Here is a 21,555-nt window from a genome sequence, read left to right as displayed (position 1 = left end):
AATTTGAGTGGAAGCACTGATTTAATGACCTTTAATGATTGCTACTGGGACACATTGAGTTCTCAAGCAGTTTCATTGAAAATCTCATCTTTAATTTATAAGTTGTCTCTATATAGAAACAACATAGTTAACATGAATACAAGTTGCTTGAATTAATCAGTTAGTTTCTGGTGCTTTATGTTCTAAATTTTGTTCCTGAAAAAGTTGGGTGAATATGATCTGTGTGAGGCATTTGGTGCCCCTTGAAGCATGAGACCCTTCAAACGTCATGCTACTAGGCAGTCAAATCACTACTGAGAACTCGGGCCACTTCCATTGAAGTGGGGACATTGCCGCTGGTAGCTGCGCATAGTAGCAATTTGGCAAGATTTGTCTGAAAAGATAATGGAGCTGCTTGCGTCCTGTGCCCCTTTTACATTTACATCAAGAAATGGAACATCACCGGCTCACTGCATTTCCAGATCTGTTCGTGAAAACGGCTCTGTAACCCAGTGCATGTGCATTTATGTTCAGCTTACTGTTGCACAGGTCCAATAACCCTTATCTGGTAATGGACCATTTAAAGCATGACTATATGCTGTACAAATATGTACTGGACAAACAAATGAGTCTTTTCCCTTTGCATTAGCTCAGCGCTCACTGGCCTGTCTACACCAGCAAATGCTTCATCGCAGGCATTCTAGCTAAATTACTGCAGTGTAAACACAAGCATATTCATACAAATAAAAATGATCCGGATAAATAATTGGACCTACCAGAATAAGAAACTGCTGTAATACATATTCCTCTTCAGGTGTGTGTATTAAGGTGTTCTCATTTTCTCTTTCACACTTGTATAATCACATATTACTGGCTAATGAGTTGGCCACCTGCAATATCAAAACTTCAGAACAAGGCCTTCACATCTTAAGTGGTACATTCTATATCTGCTGTATTGTAATAATCATTTTGTTAATAATACAGAAATCTATCGTAGTGGACATTTATGATCAGTGGGCTGATATGATAGTATCCTGGTCCTGTAACTGCATCAGCAAAATTACAGTGAAACACGAAACATTTCCCTGAAGTGCACCCTATTTTCAAGACAAACATTGAGTTCGACCCACGCCATCCGATACTGGAGGACGAGAGCCAAAATCGAAGCAGCCGCTGCCATTACGGTCCCCCCGCTCGGCTGCTTTTACTGGGCTGTGTGGTGGTTTCACAGGAGACGTCCCCGAGGAGACAAATAGTCACACCTCCTGCCACAGCGTGCTTTCCTGCAGTGCCCAAGCACTTTCCACACATACAGTACATTTACACTGTTTGGATTGCAGGCACTTTATCACCATTAAGCACAGCAGCAGTGGGGAGGGAGGGTGGAGGGGGAAAATGGTGGATAGACACAGAAGCCATCTGGCAATTAGAACACTATGATATCTATAAACAGAGCGTACAAATATAAGCACGAAGTGTTGTAAGAGAAAAGCCCATTTACAAAGTAAAGAATTTAGCTGCCTAATAATTGAAAACAATGAGTTAATCATTCCAAATATTTAAATACATTTTATTCATTAGGAACTCAGTTAAGGTGATTTAAAAAATGTTTTCCTGAGGGGTGAGTCACATCTGCAAAGATGCAGAGGCACAGGGCAATACCGTAATAGCTGTGGGAGATTCTCATTTCCGTATTTAATAAATGCAACAGATATATTGGCTGTCGACAGCACACACGAATGTACTGTAAAGCAGGACTGTCCTACATTGAACAAAATAAAAGCTTTAGTCACTGCTTGTATTTATGTCATGTTTGATCTATTAAACTGCTCTATAATACACATCTTGTACTTTTTTTGTACACAACTAAGCATCTGATCAGAGAGTATATAGTGTATTTAATCCATTAAAAGTATTTGTGTGGTCATCTTTTCATTCGGGACACCAATGAAATCTCGGACAAATCACTGTTGCACTGTCATACCACAACAAAATCACTGTTAATTTCAAATGATCATCCTGATCACTACCACTCAAAACAGTACACTGTGATTGCTTTGGAATACAGTGTAGCTTTGGAATACATGCAAGTGAAGGAAGATAAACTGGATGTTTGTTCATGTAAAACAGCTTCTACTAAGGTTGAAATCTCTTCATTTGTTTTAGGTTATGAACATTGACATAGATTATCTTAAGAAACATTTTTAGATCAAGCTCATGTCAAATCAAAATTGTATGATCTTGTTCTGTACTTTGCTTCTTTGTACATATTCTGAACATAGATAAACTATTCTAAAAATAAATATTCTAAAATGTTCTTATATCTAGTGACCTATATTCAAATCACGAATCCAAATCTACTTCAAGTGATTCCCCTACTCAAATATGATTCAGCTCATTCAATAATTATCAGCTTCAACAGTTCATCAGAGCAGGGAAGTCACTTCACTGTGCTGGACTCGGACCCTCCATGTCTGGAATTGTGTATCCTTGATTTAATACGTCAAACTACAGTCTGGTTGGCAGCATACTAGATATATTCACATGTATAATATGCATATTTTGTACAACAACTGATTAAAAATAATTTATACATTTTCTAGAATACCTGTTTGCAATGACAAAATACTTTCAGCATTTGACACAAGTACATGTGTGGAAACATCATATTAAATCAGCTATAAGTTTGATCCCACAGCACTTTACAATGCAACATAAAACAATTTTTACATTGGCAGTTTATGTTAAAAATATATATTTTTACCGGACTGGTAAAAAGGTGGCCCAGAGCACAGCTAAAAAGATGAAGTTTCATTTCTTCAGACAACATGCAACAAATAAAAACATGAAAAAGAAAATATGACTGCATATGTTTAAACCCAGCATGTAGTATATCTGACAATTTCTGTTCATAAAAAAAAAAAAAAAACAATACACTGATTGTGTTTATCAATCTCCAGTTTTGTCTTTAAAGCTACTGTCTGGGAGTTCCATCCCGGCACTCTCATTACAGTTATTATTGTCAGTCCAGTCCACCTAACGGTCAAAGCAATGAAGTCTGTAACTATACGACTATAAATAGGTGATAAACATGATCAGAGAAAACAAAAGGGTTAAAACATTGACAGCAACCGGTCCTTTCCAGAAGAATGGCTGGATATTTCACAACGTAACCAGATACTCTATGACTGCTTGTGGGATGTAACAGAAAAAAACTGTCAAAGCACAAAACAAATTCAGTTTAAGGATTCTCTCGAATAAGTCTGGGAACAGAATAATAATGCTGAGAAACTGTGTTCAGGGGTTAAACGTCCAGCACCTCAGTTTTCTGGAGGTCCTCTTCAGCTTCTTTTTAACGTAAAGGTAAGAATCAGGTGAGAATGATTTTTAAAATATCTTTTCACATGCATGGATATTGTGAGATACTATGGGAGTCGACACTGTAATACTGCTTTAAAAACTCAGTCATAGAAAACACACAGCCTCAGCAAATTTAGATACACTACTGTGGAGTGTCAGAAGTCGCTGTACATCCCTTATTGTGTATGCCAAGGACTGCTGTGAAACGTCCTGGACAGCCACGGTAGATTACAACCAGAACAAAACCTTCAGGTTTTATCCTTAGTGTGTGCAAACATGACAAAAACAGGGCAAAAAAACACCAAAGGACAGACCAAGGCACCTGTCTGTATTCACATTTGTTCAAGTCCAGAGGCCTCTCTCTGTGTGTCTCTGCAGTGCGTACTGGCCCTGCAGCAGTGCTCCAGTGTGGACACGGCCGGTGCACCGCACGCGGACCCACCACCGGTCCAACAGCCGCCGACGTAACGGAGTGACAGGAAGAGAGAGGCTAGCGCGAGTGGCGTTCCAGGGATGGAGACGGCCTCAGGGGCGGTGGAACCTGCCAGGGCACAAATGAAACCTGTGTGTGTTTTAGCACTATTCTCAGCGGGCAGTGGCGATAACAGACATAAGCAAAATTTATGGGAAAAACAAGGGAACCCTCTCCAAGGAGGAGGCTAACAAGCTTCTGCCTTTGCATCTTACATACAGCCAAGAGAACTTTAAGATTTCACATTGAAATTGGGCAAAATATTACATTATATATATTTGTGTGTGTGGGTGCGCACATACACAGGAAGAGAGAGAGAATGACTGCTTTATTAGACACACCCATCTAGCAGCACGTTGGACTTCCTTTGGGCATCAGAACTGCAGTAATAGATTCCACTAGGTGTTGATACCGTTCTGCAGGAATCTTGGCCCATGTTTACAGGATAGCTCGCAAATTGGATGGAGATACTGACACACTCTGAACATCCCACTCTACCTTGTCCTAGAGGTGATATAAAAGATTAAGATCTGGGCACTGTGAAAGCCAGGGAAGCAAGGGAAATTTGCTGTTCTGTTCCTGGAACCAATTCAGGACCCTTGTGCCATGGTGCAGTGTCCTTCTGCCACAGGGTAAGCAGCTGTCATGAAGAGATGAACTTGGTCGGCCACAATGCATGCATTCACAGGTATCAGAAGACCCAGTGTGTGCCATGAAAACATTCCCTACACCATTACTCCACCTCCACCAACCTGATCTGCTGACACCTGACAGGAAGACCTCATTGATTTGTGCTTCTTGCACCAAATTCTGACCCTCCCATCAGATTGGTGCAAGAATCTGGATTCCTCTGACCAGGGCAATGTTTTTCCACTGCTCAGTGATCTAATTTTTGTGCTCTCTTGCCAACTGGAGTCTTATTTTTCTGTTTCCCTTTGACAGTAATGGCGCTCAAGATAGTCGTCTGCTATTACGGCTCATCTGTGCTAAGGAACGATGAGTTGTCTGTCCAGACATGTTAGTTGGAGCACCAGTGTTGTATTCAGCTGCAGTTTGCTTGACTGTGTACCACCTGTTCATCAGAACAATTCTTGCCATCCTCCTCTGACTGCTTTTGTCAACGAGTTGTTTACGTTCGTGGGATCCCCTTTCACTGCATGTTTTTCCTCAATCACACTGTTATCGGAATGCCCTCAATACCACTGCACGAGAAAAACCCATGAGGTTGGCCATGTTGAAATACTGGCCCTGGTGGGTCTAGCACCAATGACCATGCCTCGTGCAAAATGACTCAGATTACTCGATTTCCACATTCTAGTGTGGATTCAAAATGGAATTGATCCACAGGAAACTTGCTCACATTATTTTATGCTGCAATCCAGGGTCACGTGTCTAATTTCCCTCCAGGAAAGCTCCAATCGTGAAAGGGCAGGCGATCTAATATAGTGAACGTTGTGTGTGTGTGTGTGTGTGTGTGTAAAAAAATGTGGAAGGTGACTCACCTGGTAAATTGTTTACTTTCTTCATGAACTTCCATCTCTTTGCTTTTGAACTCATTAAGCTCCTTTCGTATAGCAGCCTGTCAGACAGAAGGTTGGCTATGAGCAGCTGCTTTAGAGAGCAGCTCTTTAGAGAGGTGGTCAGATCTGATCGTTTTAAATTGAAAACAGCAATCATATGGTTTTTCATTTCAGTTTGTTCAGATTTAAAACATGGCTTCTTTTCATCAAAAAAAATCTGATCTAAGATTTGTCTTTATGCAACAAATCTGACCACATGATTTGAGCTTATTCACACTAAATATCTCAGGGCAAGCTGCTTGTTTCCTTGTACATTGTCTAACAGGTCTTGGATCCAATACTCTGGTATTTTTAATATTCCGGCTATTATTGAGCAACAACTGTATTCATTTCACACAATTATACCATATTGATTAAAATATAACCAAATCTTTTTTGTATTCAAAAACATTTCATCTTAACACTCAACTTCAATGGCCAACAGGTGGCACTAGAACCTCAAATAATCCCAGTAAATTGTCTATTGAGGAGACAGAGACAACATATCCCTATAGAATATCTCCCTCTGAGAGCTGTTACTTGGTGGGGACCTCAGTATAACCTGGTAGTCGAAAGACTCCAAACTGTCTGTAAACTACCAATTCTAAATTCACATGGATGTAACTTTGATGAAATGTCATGTGTAAGTACAATATCATGTGAAATGCCAAGTTATGAACTCGTCCCCATCTTCTCATAAAACAGGCTGTATCGTTGACCGTAGCTGTTTTTTCTCTCTCTGGCAGGCTGCAGGTTACACTGAGAAGAGCACTCCTTCTCAGAGGAATAGCCTCTGCTTCCTCTGTAACAGGGCGTCACTGCAGCCTGTCTGCATTCCATTTACACTGTGGCTTCCACAACTGTTTGTCAAAGTATCACGGGTGAAACAAGCAAGGGGCCTACTTTGTCAGCAGGGGTGAGTCTGGTCCAGGGTTTGTCGGCCCGACGGTCGTAGTCTTTTGCCTCCGTCACCTCCACGTACTCGTTGAATCGGAGGATCCGTCGTGCCACCAGCTCGGCGACCGTTGGCCGCACGCTCAGCTGCAGACCAAGGGAAAACAAAATAGTAGCTATATCTTTAGGGGACTTGGTTAGGCAAGTTAACATAAATGCCAAATCCTGCCCCCAACCAGCAACCATTGGTAGTGTGACAAGGACATACTTCGAATCCCAGTTCTAATTACAACTCACGCATGACCCCTTGTTTACAGCTTCAGTACAGCCTCTAACTCAGACATGCATTAGCTGGAAAGCTGGGTTGAAACGAGAGCACCTTCTTAACCCTGAGGGCAATTAGCCAGGAATTTGAGATATTCATGCCAAACATTAATAAATTATCTATAAAAACAGGCAGAATTGTAAATTAAAATTAGACCTTTGTGTGTCATTTAAAACTCATCCACAATCTTGTTATTAAAAAAGTACCATATCTAGCTTTAAACACACACCTTGCATCCAGTAGATGGTGCAGTGTACTAAAAATTCTTTATTGGCTCTAGGTGATGTGAGCCAAATTTTCCAAAAGCATAGTAACACATTGACAAGCTTTAAACAGTATACCGTATATTGCACTGAACTCTCCCTCCCTCCCTCCCTCCCTCCCTCCCCCCCCCCCCTCCTTTCAGATGCTCTTAACACTACGATGCTTTAGGGAAATGGTCCCTCATCAGTAAGGGTTCATTACAATGCATTGTGCCAGCCTGCATAGGATGATAATACTGAAAAATACTTAAATCACTCAGCTTAACAAAGATTCTTTTAGTGTGTGTTTTAAGTTTTTAAAGCACAGTCTAAGAATACATGTTAAATTAGATAAAAAAGATGGTGGAAAGTGATACTATACAATTTACCTTTCTAGAAAGCCGCCTTTTAATTTCTTGCTTGGCCTCGTGCTCCTCCTCCTCATTCTTCTCTGCAGTGACATAACAGAAGATGAAGGAATATCTCAGTTATGTTACAGCAGATTTAAAAATGACCCTACATAGCTCAGACTAAACCCACTAAACAAGGAAAGCTTTCCTTTCGAGCTTACCAGCGTACAACCACCTCCTTGCAGTGAGGCTGTAGCAAGTAACCTCTTAATTCTTGAATGTGGGTTATAGCGCTAGAGCAGGTTTGCATAACATAATTCCCAGAAATGCTGAATTGAAGTTCCTAATGTCTGGCCTAAATACACGGACTAAGCGAAGTAGCCAACAGAGTGGTCACCAGCACACCGGACACTGGTTGGTTCCTACTGGTCATGCTGCATTTGCCAATCACCATTTTTGCCCAGTATTTCTTTTCATATTAACTGAGATAAAATTGGGATATTTTGAGCTTAGAAAAAAGTTACTTAAAAATCAGTTAGGACTTCTTTAGATGCTTCTGAATGGTTACTATGCAGCCTGTATGAGGGCCCCAAGTATGAGGTTTAAATCCCAGCTACACTACCCGCTACCCTCACTAATAGCTGGACACTTTCTTGCTCCTCTTGCACCATGCTACGAAACATACCAGATAATTGGGCTTGCAAGTCACAGCCCCAAGCACTCTGAGGCTCGTGACAATGGTGCATGCCTGTAATTGTAAAAGACATGCTGGCAGGCATCATGTGTGTCACTGTGTCAAAGCTTTTGTCTTGTCATGTCAGTGGTGAACAGACCCATAGTTACACTGCAGGCTCCAACCATACTGGAGGAGGAGGAGTCAGAACAGATTAAGAAAAGAAAATATACACCGTGGCACTATGTAGGTTTGACAACAACTGTCCACAATTCATAGGACATTAATAAATACTAATAGTGTAAAGATTTAAATACAGTATCTAAAAACTGAAAAATACTTGAATGATCAGAACTCCCCTTGGACTCATATGGAGTTCTCAAATCTAGGCTTTTGTTTGCTGTAAACTGTATGCAATTAAGATTTTTTTGCACAATGATATGCTACTTTGTAATCTTTTATTTTGAGATCAAATTTGTATTTTCTGGAGACAAACCAATCTGTGTAGTAGGTAACTTGAACTCTATAGAATAAGTATGACTGAACACAAAAATACTGAAAATCAAACTGAATCTGAAAATGTGGATATTGTGGTGGTGGGCCACTGGCCAGAGAGAGCAGAGAGGGCGCAATGAGCCTCCCATGGTTCTGACTTAAATTAGTCTAGATTTAATGTATGAAATGTTTCATGAGTTGTTTCAAACTGCTGATTTGTGTGTATGTATATGGTTTATTTAGTAGTTGTGTCCTGGTTCCTTTTTCTGTCTACATTTTAACCCCCCCCCCCCCCCCCCCCCCCCCCTTAGTTAGTCCTGTTCTGCTTGTTTACTGTGCGTGTACGCCTTTGCAAATAGAAGAACTGTCCGTGAGCATAATGTCTTCTGTCTCGTCTTCTGTGTCGACGCTGCTACACCTCTATTGAATCTGATCATACTACAGTGGAAACTCGCCAAAATATTCAGAAGTTTGCAGGTGCCTTTAATTAGTTGGCTGCTGAAGCTGGAGGGGAGGTGAAGCAGAAACAAGCCTTAAAGCTTCACTAGTCATAAACAATGCCACAAGTCATGGGGGTCGGGTAAATGTGACCACGCCCTCGTCAGCCCGAGACGAAGGAGGTGCGTTACTCACGTTTCAGAATGTTTCTCTGCTCCAGCTCTTCGGTGGTGGGCCTCTGACTCAGCCGTCTGGGTGGGGGTATACAGCATTAGCGGTGAAACAATCAGGCTATAGGTTTTTCAAGAAACTGTCCCCGTAAACACAGAGGATCAAAGAAAAGTAACTGAGAAAATGTTCTATGACTCTATTACAAAGTCCCAACCAGTCAAAAAGGATCCGCTCAGATCAGAGCATACCGACAGTACAGTAGCTTTACATTATGGTATTAAGGCCAGGCTGTTCCTTCAATGCCACTGCAGTCCAGCATGTTTTATTAAAATACAAAAATAATTAAAACACAAAAATACAGAGATTCTCATCAGAAGTCGGTACGTTTGTAAATATTAATTGTTTGACAAATTGCTATTTAACTGCATTAAAAACAATTCAAGCTTGAAACAGGAAGGAAGGGGAATAAGCGCATGCTAGCGCGACCTCACCTCACCAGCTTGCATCCGATCTGCTGCCGCAGTTCCTGTCGCTCCGTCTCCGACGTCCGAGGAAGAATGTTCTTCTCCTCCAGCTCCTTCTTGCTGGGCCTGTTGCCAAGTTTGATAGCAAGTGTGTCTCTGCGGCGGATTTTATTGGCAAGGGAACCTGTGGAAACAAATATTCACTCAAATCTCTTTAAAGCACTTGCCTTGTGCCACCATTAAAATGACAGAAAATGAAGGTGAGAGAAAATTAAGAGAGGGACAGAGAGAGAGAAAGAAAGAGAGAGAGATAGAGAGAGAGAGAGAGAGAGTGGGATGAGGCAAAGTCAAAGCAACTTGAATATCAGCATGCCAAAACACTGATGTTCCTGACAAACATATAAAATAGATAAATGCTTAAAGTTTAGATCTTGGCACTGTAAGTCTCTGTTTGAATACGTAATTGGAGATGGCAGACAGTTTATGCCAAGAAAATAAAGCTTGCAATAACAGCACCTTATTAGATTTTTTATATAGGTAACAATGCCTTGGCTTCCAAGGTCTTCTACTTATACATTTTATATATACATTTTATATATATATATATATAAATATAAAATATATATATATATATATATATATATATATATATATATATATATATATATATATATATATATATATATATATATATAAATATAAAATGTTCCATGAGAGCTGAGAGCTCCGAGTATTGCAACCATATTACTGCTCTGTACATTACACAGTCCATTGTTTATTGGTAGTATTATGTTGGGTTCCTCTACCACACAATAGCCTTTATAAGGCACTGGTTGAAAGCTGATCTGTTATTCAAGAGGATTACATCATGTTGATGACTATTTGTTATTTGTTACTTAATGAGCTTATTTCTTGATGCTATGCCACTCAAGAAAACACATACTGGAGGTATACTCATCCTCTTCATCCTCCTCTTCCTCGTCTCTGTAGAGTATAGGCCCATCTGAGTCGGAATCATTGGCCTGTGCATCTTTGATGGCATCGGGAATGATTGTCAGGTCTGTGCTTCCTTCAGCCCTGTAACAGATCAGCCACAGGAGAGCCTTATTATTCAACATGGCCTTATTATTCAACTCCTTACGGCAATGAAATCTGCAACCAGAAACGCTTACACATGTGCTCATAACCCTTTGTTTTCACAGTTTACAATATTCAATTGTAATGCTTTAACACTGCATTATTCTCTTAAACATCATGTGTAGTGTTTTTCATTAAGAAACATCAGGGACTGTTGGCAAAGTAAAAACTGGCCCTGTGCCAGTGTACCAGTCATTGTGGCCTGGGCATGTAAGGATTTTCATTATGAACACTGTTTTGTCCAGCGTTACCCGACAGGAAGTTACATCACACACATGCGATTTTAAGATGAGATATGTAGATGCTGTGGAATTTTTTTTTTAGCAATTTTCATATAATTAGAGCTAAACATGGAGATTTAAATTGTCACCATCAACAGCACAATGAATAATAACAGTGTTCCCAGAATGTTTTCTTGTCATCAGCAGCATTCAGCACATTAACAGCAAGTGTCTGTTAGCAGCTAACCACAGAACAGCTGAAACTGTGCTTGTACTCACCGTCTGTCACGGTTTGCTACACTCTTCTTCTCCTCAGTCTCCTCCTCTGTACTCCGAAGTTCTCCCGGGCTGTCTGAGGAACTTTTGCTGGAGGCTGTCGTGAAGGACGTCTCCTCCATTTCCCCGTTTACAGGGGGCTGACTCCTGTCCAGCTCCTCACAAGACTTGGACTCCTTTCCGGGATCTTTGTGAACCTGAGACGTCTCCTTAGCTGGCTTCTCATCTGCCCTACAGGCTGGAGCCCCATTCCTTTGGTCCTTTGTGGAAGTGCATGCCACCACCGGGCTCTGTGTCTCAGGTGGAACTTTTGCCAAAGGCTGAGGGGACCTCGAGCGGCTGGTCTTCTTTGCAGGCCTGTTGCCATCCGGAGTCAACTCTGACATGTTGTCTTTGGGGTCCTTCATACAGTTTGCTGAGGCCTGTCCAGGGGCATGGGATGAACTCTTTGATGTGCCAGCAGTTTTCTTCGGATTGGAGGATTTGGCTGTGAGGAAATGGCACTGAATGAGAAGAGATCTTTTTTGTTCCTAAAAACCTCACTGAGCAAAGGGGTTACAAGTCATGGTCTTGAAAGTGATTGGTTTGGTAAAAGTCAGCAAAATGAGAGGAAAAAGTTACAGCCATAAATAAATACAGATATGTCACAAAACACATACCATATTCTATTACTGTCTATAAAACAATAATAAAATGTTTATTTGACATTTGAAATGTTTATTTTGACATTTGAGTTTAGAGTTGGCTAAAGAGCCTTCCCAGTTATACGTTAGAGTAGTCTCCAAGAAGGATTAATTTCTGTTGTTATTCAGACTTGGTGTCATGGCTACAGTTAACACAAACATTACCTGTTCATATCCAGGATGATTTCCCCACAAACTAAATATTGCTTGCAACAAATAATACAGAAATATAACTCAGGGGTCACAACAAAGAGATTCTCTCTCAAACCTCAGAGATCAATTTCAGAAAAATTTCAGAAAATCTCTTTTTAGAGTGACTACAAGGAGAATTTCAGAGAACATACCATATGAACAAAAATGTAAATCATACAAACATGGTACTCAAAATTTAAAGTCTGAAGAAAAAAAAATCTCGAAATCAGGTTTGTACAGTTAAGAAATTTTCCTAATATAGTAGAGAAGTCTACAAATGTAGATGTGAAGTTTGTGTCAGACCCCGAGCTTTACACAGCACCAGATATGACAGAGAAGGAAAGGCTAGAACGCACTTGATAGTGCAGACACAGAAGTGCTCCATCCCGCACGACACATGCATGTCTACACAGGTAAGGCAAAAGAACATGCAAAACACAGGCAGCACATGGCCAGCATTCTTTGGCTTCATACTTCAAGTGAGACAGAACAACACAAAACAGTCTGCGGTTTCATCTCTCCACCAGAGAAACACCGGCCTTGTCATGCACTCACGCCGGAATCACCCACATGAGACACCAGATGACAAGGCCTCTGGGAAAGCTGGGCTGTACAGTGCTGTGCTCAAAACGGTCCGAGCATGTAACAAGTGTTAATAGGGAAGTTGTGATAGATGTCATCGGCCAAGAATGCTTCAATATATATTTCATCATTTCCGTTTTTAGCAAAAAAATCCTCAGCCCAGTGAGCGTAACCCACCCAAACGCATCATACAGATCAAATTTTAGCTTTTCGAAAGGTAGTGGCTTTGAAGAACTTACACTGATTAATATGCAGACATGCTCCAGCCATCTAAGATGATACCTGCACATTTAAAAATATTTGTTGGGGTTACCGAATGACACCTGTAGGATGCGACAGGATGACGGAGTGTTGGGGATCACGTCCAGAGATAAGCAGGAGTCCTCCATGCATGGCACATCCACACCAGGCATGCAAACGTCATGCCCCTTTAGGACGTCCACCCCTCATACTTACCAGTCCCACGGGCTGCGTTTCGAGTGTTTTGTTTGGACGGAGGTGCGGAGGCCTGCTTACTGGTGCCCTTTGGCAACTTTTTACCACCTGCCTTGCCTTCCTTCCTGCCCCCGGGGCCCGTGCCTGCAACCCCGCCCGTACCTCCGCTCGGGGACTTGGTGGATGCAGTCAGCTGTTTTTGTGCAGGGGTCCTCTGAGCTCCAGACTCGCCACCCTGTGGGCTGGGAACGTTTTTTCTCTTCTCTACAGGGGCACAGATGGGAGCACAACAATCTAACTCATAAGCCACTGAAAATCGTCAGATCCTCAGACAGACAGAAAGGCAGAGACACGACTCGGGGAGGATGGCTAACGATGTCGATTGCAATTAAGCCTCACAAATTTGAGTGAGTCAGCATAGTTGAAATGTGCTTTATGATTTAAGTCCCTGCTGACTGTAAGTGGATAGAGACAGAAAACTTTCTCGTTTCAAGAGTGAGAGCTTTTACCAGCATGAACGGAACAGAAGGGTCTCCTTCCTCTACCTAAAGTGCAAGATATAAACAATGAAGAAAGCCACAGCTGACTGATAGCAATAACACTCTCTGTACCCGACCCCAAGGAAAGCCTCAGGCCCTGCTGACAAAAGAGAGGTTATTCTGGGCCCAAGAGGATCAGAGGGATGAGAGGGGAAAGCGTATGAGCGGAAGGTTCCACTTCTGCCAAATTGTTTTACCAAATGGTCTTGATGCATCACTCAGTTGTTTCTGTAGCAATAGCAAGTTGTTGTTTTTTTGTGGGCACATATGTTCTCTCTGAACAGATGTTTCTCTTTAGCTGCACACAGAAACTCTGCCTGCAGTCTGAACACACTAAATTAAAAAGCATGAGCAGAAGAATACCAGGAAGATGGATCCTCTCAATCCTTGTAGTATCATTTGTTTCTGATTAATTTTTATCATTAACCGGTGTCTCCAGCTTGGCCATCAAGCAGACAGCTTAAATGCAAGGCAACTTTAAACTGCTCAAACTGCAAATGCACTAAAACACTTACAATTTCTGAAGATGACCGACTGGGAGGACAAACATGCAAAGCCAGAAAAAGACATATGTACACACAAGCAGTCTAAAAATATGTTACCTTCTGCATCACCAGCATCTGTCCGCAGGTTGGCCTTCTCCTCCGTGGGGGTGTCTGCCGTCTCGATGTCAACTCTGACCTCTTCAGTAACTCCGCTGGATACGGCATGTCCATTCAAAGTCTCTGTGCTCACTTGGTCCTCTAAAGAATGGCAGACAACATGATCATTTCACTGTGGAGGACAACAAGGAGATCAGATGCAGCCTTTACTGAGAGGGACGAGAGCAGCATTTTCAAAACATGGTGAGAGATCCTCTGGTTGCAGTATCTAGCATACTTTTGTTTTCATGATAATGACAAGGCTGCAATTTATAGTAAATCTAAACTAAATTGTTCACTCTCATTTGCAGTTTCAGGTTCCCTTTTCTCTGGTCCATATGAAAACAGAGAAACGTGCAGAGGTCACTCTCATCAAAGCATAAGCTGAGTGCACATTAAATGGCAGAACATCAGCAAAAGTCATATACATGGAGAGTGTCACCTTGATCTGGAATAAGAACCCCCTTCTTGATGAGCTCTTCGCGGGTTTGCCTCGTGGAAATTTTCCGCTCTAAGACTAGAAAAGCAGATGGGAGAGAATGGCTGATCATTACCCAAAAGCTGCAGCTGGGAGGCTGTCGCTGTTAGAGGGTCACGTTCATTGTAATTATAGGCAGCAGATGACCACAGCACGGTGTAATACATTTTATGATCAATGTGTGTTGCAAATCACACATGAGATCGTAAAACCCACCTAACTGTCAGACTGGATGATAAAACATGGGCAGTAGAGGTGTGAGATCGCTTAATAAAAAGCTACTGGTTTTGCAGGGCTGAGATTTACAGCACGGCAGGTAAAATTGCTAATAATGTTATATAAATATGGTAATGATAAAGTACTTCTTTCATGAATGGCAGTTATGTAACTCTTACTTTAACTTCCATACCACTGACAACATATTAATTTAAGTAAATGGGGAGCCATATGTTTGCATAAAAGGTCAATAATACCACATCTTTATGCCATATCAGTGAAGAGCAGCAGGCCAGGGTATACCTTTGGAGAGGTCCTGGAACTTATCACTGGTTCTTTTTTTACGCCACTTCCAGGGTTTGAAGATTTTGCCAAGGGAGGATAGCTTCCCCTTCCCTTTCAGCTGGGACGCCTGCGAGCCTCCAACCACTACATCACAGTTGGCTAGAGAAGCTTTCTCCAGTCCCTCCACTGCAAACACACCATATCCACCGGACAGATCAGCAAACATAAACGCATGAAACAGAATGTCTGAGAGTCAGAGAACTGTGCTTTTGTTTGGGGGATGACTCATGGTTTCCACCAACTAACACTGCAATATAAATGACAAAAATAAAATAAAAACTAACAGCAGTATCTGAGCTCTAGCATAATAGTAAAATGTTTGGAAGTTTCATTCTTTCAAATCGTTCTTACCCAACTGATGTTAAAGGACTAATAGCCATGAAGCAATGGAACAACAATCAATCTGATCTCTGGGTAGCATTGAGGTTTGTGCCAAATTTGATTTTTTTACCAGTGGACAATATTTATTATCCTGAATCAATTTGGCCAAATTTGAAAGATAAAAGGATAACTAAGGAAGCAGAAATAGTAAGGCTTTTCCTCATGTCTCATTCAAGGAGATAGAACCTCCATTTAATGCTGCACTCCAGCCAAACACAAGCAGAGTAATGTGTATAACAATTACATTATCAGAGATCTAGCCCAATAAACTGCACAAAATAGTCTTCCCCAAAGTCATTAAAACAACAACAAGATCAAAACATAAGCATAAAAACACAAACATAATGAAAAGTGGGTGATATTTACTCAAGAACTGATCTGTTTCATTCCCCCATCATCTTTGCTTACCATCATTTTCTAGAAACACAGTCTGCTAAGCATTAAGTGACATGTCAAATAAAGCAGGAAGGCAATGATTCACTGGCCATTCTGTAAGCTGGGAAGAGCTGCTACCTTATGTGCGCAACATCCTGACTGTTACAGTGTAGTATTTACTGTTTTTTATTGGGCCTTTTGTTTCCAGCTCTCCTGTTGTAAAAGCGCCCATGAAGCCTTTAAAAGACATAAAGCCCAATGCTTTTTAAATTCTTAGATAGAGATGAGTCAGTAATTACTGTTACCCTTATGGGTAGAAGAAAGTGAGCACATCTTAATCAGATGTACTGTGATTGGCTAACAGGCCCAACAGATTTGACATTTATGGCATTTAGCTGACACTTTTATCCAAAAACACTTACAATTAATGACTGAACACAACTTGAGCAATTGAGGGTGAACGGCCTTGATCAGGGACCCAACAGTGGAAAGCAGTGGTAGCAGGGCTTGAACTGGCAACATACTGAGCACTAGTCAAGTACCTTAACCACTGAGCTTAAGACCCACTTAACCTTTGACCCTCACTTCACCCTTATTTTAGCAGAGCAACAATGCTGAACTGTTCCCATCAGCTCCAGTGAATCCTGTTATTCCTCAGGATCTCAACAGCACTACATGGAGCATATGACTATGGAAATGAATTACACATCTACGGGAAAGGTCCAAATGCGATGCCCATGCCTCACATTGAGGTGAGAGTTCATTAGCGATCACATGCCACAGGAGGTTGACTGGCACCACCATTGTGGTCTTTTCAGCATAGTTACAGTGTTCCTTCCATGACCATCTCTCTCCATAAAGTCACTGACCCTGCGACTCCATTGACCTTTCAACATGAAACTCTCTTAGATGGGATTATTAATAGAATCTGTTAAACTCTCAGAGTGAGTGTCTCTGGAGGCAGCTCTCCCAAGGGCCAACTGAGATATAGGGTGCACACTGGGTCACCAGTGAGCAAATGTCATACATTTCCATGGGCACAGCTGGCCCACTATGGCGGTCACTGAATGAAAAATCACTTAAACATCTGTATCCATGTAATAAGCGCAATGTGATGTCATGACTAAATGTTGATAGTAAGAGTATTACCATTTGTGCGCAAGTTATTTCACACCCATGGCACTCCATAGTTACAGCCCACAAGATATAAACGTAAGGGAATTATCTGGTCAAGCTACAAAACCATTAATTGAATTCTGCAGAAAATGGTAATTTCAGGTAAAATAGGAAATGTTCCTTATAAAAGGCAACAAGTTGTCATAAAAACCCTAATAGTTAAATAATTCAATCAGTAAGAAATTAAGCAGTGAGAGACAGGACTGTTAGTTCTCTGCCGCAAATATTTTTTCAGCCATCTTTTGCATCAGTTTCTTATTAGATTAGTCATTCTACTGGCTTGCATCATCAGCTAAAAATAGAGAAAGAGAATAAAAGAGGGGGGGAAGTAGGACGATGCGAGGGGTGTGGTGTCAAGAGACCCTGAGCTATGCGTCATATCAGTATAACGCCATACTTAAGTTGCATATGTGTTTGCACAGGACATTTACAGCTCATCTGCAAGACAAGGATCTATACATTTGTATAACGTGCTCTTTTTTTTAGGTTCTACTACAGTTTAGTGATCGTAATCTTGGCTTCCATGTTTAATGCAAAATACATGGCCAAACATGAAGGAAGTCTTACGTGTGTCCGAGAGTGTGCGTTTGTGTGTGTTTGTGCTGGTTAACTGCACTTCCATCTTTTAATCTCACGGTTTCAATTTCCAAGAAAGACCTTGTGGAAACAATACAGCCATTTCAGTGAACACTTTACTGAATTAATGGCCGGAAAGAAGCAGTAATGTTTTTAATTGTCAGTGATGAGGCCTCGTATAAAACTCTAAGGGTACCCTGACAATAATAAGAACTGACAATAATAGTTCAGATACAAAGACAAATAATTTCTGGACTGCTATTCAATATATTAATAAACTATGTATAGACTTTGCAAACCACTTAGTAGTACTTAGTAGTAAAGTTTACACCCTATAGCCTGATTAAATTATTTTATTTAGTTAGTTTATATGAACTGAACTTAAATGTGACAATCCTACTGCAATGTTCTGTGGAGGGTAAGAGTCAGATCAAGGTGTACCCTCCAGATCGCTAAAGGCCTGGCGAACACCACAGAACAGGAACCAAGAGACGCCCTCGCAGTCGGTAGGAAAGATCCCTCCGCAAACGTATAGCCTCACGTCAGGATGACAGATGAAGGAATAACACGACGGGGAACGTGACATTTACTGACATTTACTCTAATAAAACCCTTGCGTAAGAGCGTACACAAATGTTACGGTTAGCATGAAACAGTCTACTAGTTAATCGATTTGTAAAACTGTTTGCCAGCAGCTGGCGTTTTCAAGAATCTTACGATGGAACAAATAAGTAGACAGCCCTCGGTGTTTACGTGCCACGCCAAAAAAAAAGGGATGCGTCCTCGCTGTTTTCCAGCTATAACAAAGTTGCAGCATAGTCCTCAGTGTATAGACCACCACACTACGAGAGCGAAAGTGGGTCGCCACACTCACCGCTCGCCCTGTGAGACAAGCTGGAGACGGATGTCTGGCCCATCTCTGCCTTCAACGCTAGGCAAAGGCTCTTGCAGTCCCTGAAGAACTTTTGCGACACAGTCCACACGATCGATTTAACACAAGTTTCATTTCACCTGTCTGCGGGCGAATCTGCGATTCAGAAAGGCTTTCCAACACTTCCTAACCCGGTAGGCTTCGTAGCGTTATCCTGACTTGTATATACTGAAATGCTTGTCATTCCTTTATGCAGACTGCATGCAACCCGTCATAGGAGGTCACGGGGAGGAAGTTTCATTGCTCCTCCTTTCCACACTCGCTGAAACCATCCCAGCGTACGTTAGCGTGACTCTCAGGCTGTAGGTTATTGTTCAATGCTAGAACAGCCTTCACAATAGCAAGAGTGTGAAGCAATCTTTGATATAAAAACCTTTATTGAATGATGAGAGGTCAACAAAATCAATACAATCTAACAATAGAAACAAGTTAAAGGTTGTCTGGTTTAAAATCCCAAAAACATAAAGCATCAGGCTTTCAGAATCAAATGTTACCGTTGATTATTTCAAAGTCTTTTATTACAGCACATTGCAGAGTTCCTAAAAATGAAAACATTTAATTTTAGCATATAAGGGCTCAAACCGAATCAAACACTAGTCAAATCTGCTTCCCATGTCCCATTTAAGATCAGTGAAAATTTGTGCCATTTTGTTTAGTCCAGTGTAAACACACAGGTATCACTGCAGTCAAGACCCTTAATGCTGGAGTGGCCACATTCTTTCCTACTGGTAACCAAGCTAATGCTTTTGGTTTCCTGCAGAAGAGTCAAGAATCCCTGCTGCCTTCAGTTCCCCGTTCCCCTGGCGGAGATGGAGTGGGTGGGATTCAGGCAGGAAGGCTTACGGAAACGAGTCGGCTCTGGCTTTGGAAGGCATTGTTCTACTCAACGCTCTGCTCAAAGTTCTCACCAGGCCTCAACTCTCCACCCCGTTCCCTCTTCCTGAGCAGGCTACTCGCTATCACAGTACCCCTCTGACCAAAATGGCCATCTCAGTGCACCACCAAGAACTGCTAGCAGGACCGCTGAAACCACAGTCCCCTCGGAGACACTGCTGACAAGCCAAAAGGTTACATTCGCACCACTAGTCTCTTGGCAAAGACTTTAGTGACAACAGACACAAATGAAAAAGGTTTAGGGTGAAAAACTTCCTTTTGGCCCTGGGGACCATACATGGAGAAAGCAGGCTGCATTCCCCTCCATTCCACTCTTCAAAAAATGTTGAACTCAAAGTTTGCTTTTGGCGCTGTAAAATGCATGTGATATTAGTAAACTCAAACCCAGTCACGAGGTGGAGGTAGTGCTGGACTGTAACCCCCCCCATGTCCCCGTCCACCCCCCATGGTCAGCAGCTGGTGCCTGTAATGATCTGAGGATGACCATAACGGTACATCAAGCTGATAGCACAATCTGCCTGCTTCTGATCAGTGAGCACTCTGTTCAGGGCCTGACAGTGGACCCGTGTGTTTCCTGACAAAACCTCCCGCAGATCCAACACCACCACACACGCAACCATTACACAAGAGCACACAAGGGGAAATGACAAACCGTCTCAGCGCTTAGATAATGTCCACAATAAACTACACTAATATTTACATTGGACAAAATGTAATTTTCTCGTCAGAGGCATTCACCCTCTGCCTTTGCAAACATTAATATAGCAACTGTAGAAGCACTCAGGAAAAGGACTCGTAAAATAGAGACATGGTACATAGCATTATATCTGTGTTTATACTTCATTAGGCAAAATGGTTTAAATATACAGTTTTAGCCATTTTAGAGCATAGAATAAATAGACATTAATGCTTGGTCTAATTATTTTTCTAAGCAATGGATTTTTAAAATAATGACGTCTAAATCAGGAAACAGCGAGGAGGCAAGCATGACTTGGAAAAGAGCACACACCACATTTCCATACTCACCAGAGTAGTGATGTAGCGCATCCTTTAATTATTACAGATACAGGTCACTTGCAGGAGGTGGTTTGGTGAGTCACTCTGGGTCAATTTGTGTTTCTGGAGAACACTGCCACCTGTTGGTCATCCATGTACTTGTTCAAATACACAAAAAAATCTTGGCCTAGTGTTGGACGGTTCAGCAGATATCCTAAACAATGCCTTAATCAATATCATATTTCTATATGCTCTCTCAGAGACAAAGTCTGAACGGTATATATATCAATTTCCAGTTTAACATTAAATTGACTTAGTAGCATGCTGTGTTTTTCCGCTATCTGAGTCAGGAAAATGACTGAAGACCTTAGTCTGAATTCCAGAGTGGTCAAATATCCCAAGAGACAGAAGCCTTGACTGAATGATGAGGAAAACAATCTATCCATTTGCTCTAGAGTACGGCATAAGTGCATATGAGAAGCCCCATGATGGCAGACAGCGCAAAGCGGATCTTTCCCCTCCTCTGGAGCCTCCCACCAACACTAATGCAACCCTTAAATGCTAATATGATGCTAATGCTTCTGTGGAGATAAGCTACTTCGCCTAATGAGAGCCAAAGCTACCTCCAGCACTCTCCCAGGCAGTAGAAAGTGCTTGATAGTAGCATTAGTATGCTGCAAGCCCTGCTCAGAGCAGTCCCTGACTCAGCCAGGAGACAGTGCCAATCAAAATGATGACCCTGATGTCTGCGAAGTGCACCGGCAATCTGCTAAATGCACATGGTTTGAGGTGGTCCAGTGAATATAAATACTCGGACAAGGACAGGGGAGGGGTTCATCAAATATTAACCAGCAATCTCAGCATAGAATATTGGGTAATTATTGTTTAAGTGGTGCTCTTTAGTTCTTTCCTCTCCTCAGATGATTTATTCATTAGCCACAAGTCCTGAGATAGAGTTCTGAAGTGTCGGAAAATATAGATCCCCCCCCCCCCCTCCAATGGCATATGCAAATGCATAACCATGGAACATGGGCACGCTGGCCTGGGACATGGCAAAAA

General features: G+C 41.7%; 1 protein-coding gene across 5 annotated transcripts in view; it reads right to left on the bottom strand.

Moving 5' to 3' along the window:
* Positions 1–1,533: 1,533 nt before the first annotated feature.
* Positions 1,534–21,555, bottom strand: part of phactr2 (phosphatase and actin regulator 2) — a 28,160-nt gene continuing 8,138 nt past the window's right edge. For 2 of the 5 annotated variants that reach the window (XM_027000471.2, XM_027000474.2), the window contains exons 2-13: positions 15,126–15,293; positions 14,571–14,645; positions 14,090–14,230; positions 12,970–13,212; positions 11,060–11,543; positions 10,366–10,499; positions 9,450–9,606; positions 8,983–9,038; positions 7,221–7,282; positions 6,274–6,411; positions 5,314–5,390; positions 1,534–3,901 (exon numbers count right to left, since the gene is read on the bottom strand). In XM_027000471.2, the coding sequence (XP_026856272.2) occupies positions 3,865–3,901; positions 5,314–5,390; positions 6,274–6,411; positions 7,221–7,282; positions 8,983–9,038; positions 9,450–9,606; positions 10,366–10,499; positions 11,060–11,543; positions 12,970–13,212; positions 14,090–14,230; positions 14,571–14,645; positions 15,126–15,293 (1,772 nt within the window). In that variant the 3' untranslated portion in view covers positions 1,534–3,864. Of the gene's footprint in view, positions 3,902–5,313; positions 5,391–6,273; positions 6,412–7,220; positions 7,283–8,982; positions 9,039–9,449; positions 9,607–10,365; positions 10,500–11,059; positions 11,544–12,969; positions 13,213–14,089; positions 14,231–14,570; positions 14,646–15,125; positions 15,294–18,549; positions 18,809–21,555 lie in introns of those variants that run through there. The other 3 variants (XM_027000473.2, XM_027000472.2, XM_027000475.2) reach the window with 3 other exon arrangements.

This window comes from Electrophorus electricus, chromosome 11 (genome assembly GCF_013358815.1).
Source record: "Electrophorus electricus isolate fEleEle1 chromosome 11, fEleEle1.pri, whole genome shotgun sequence".
Taxonomy (NCBI): Eukaryota; Metazoa; Chordata; class Actinopteri; order Gymnotiformes; family Gymnotidae; genus Electrophorus; species Electrophorus electricus.
The sequence above is the reverse complement of the archived record's forward strand: the minus strand, read 5'-3'. Positions and strand labels throughout refer to the sequence as shown.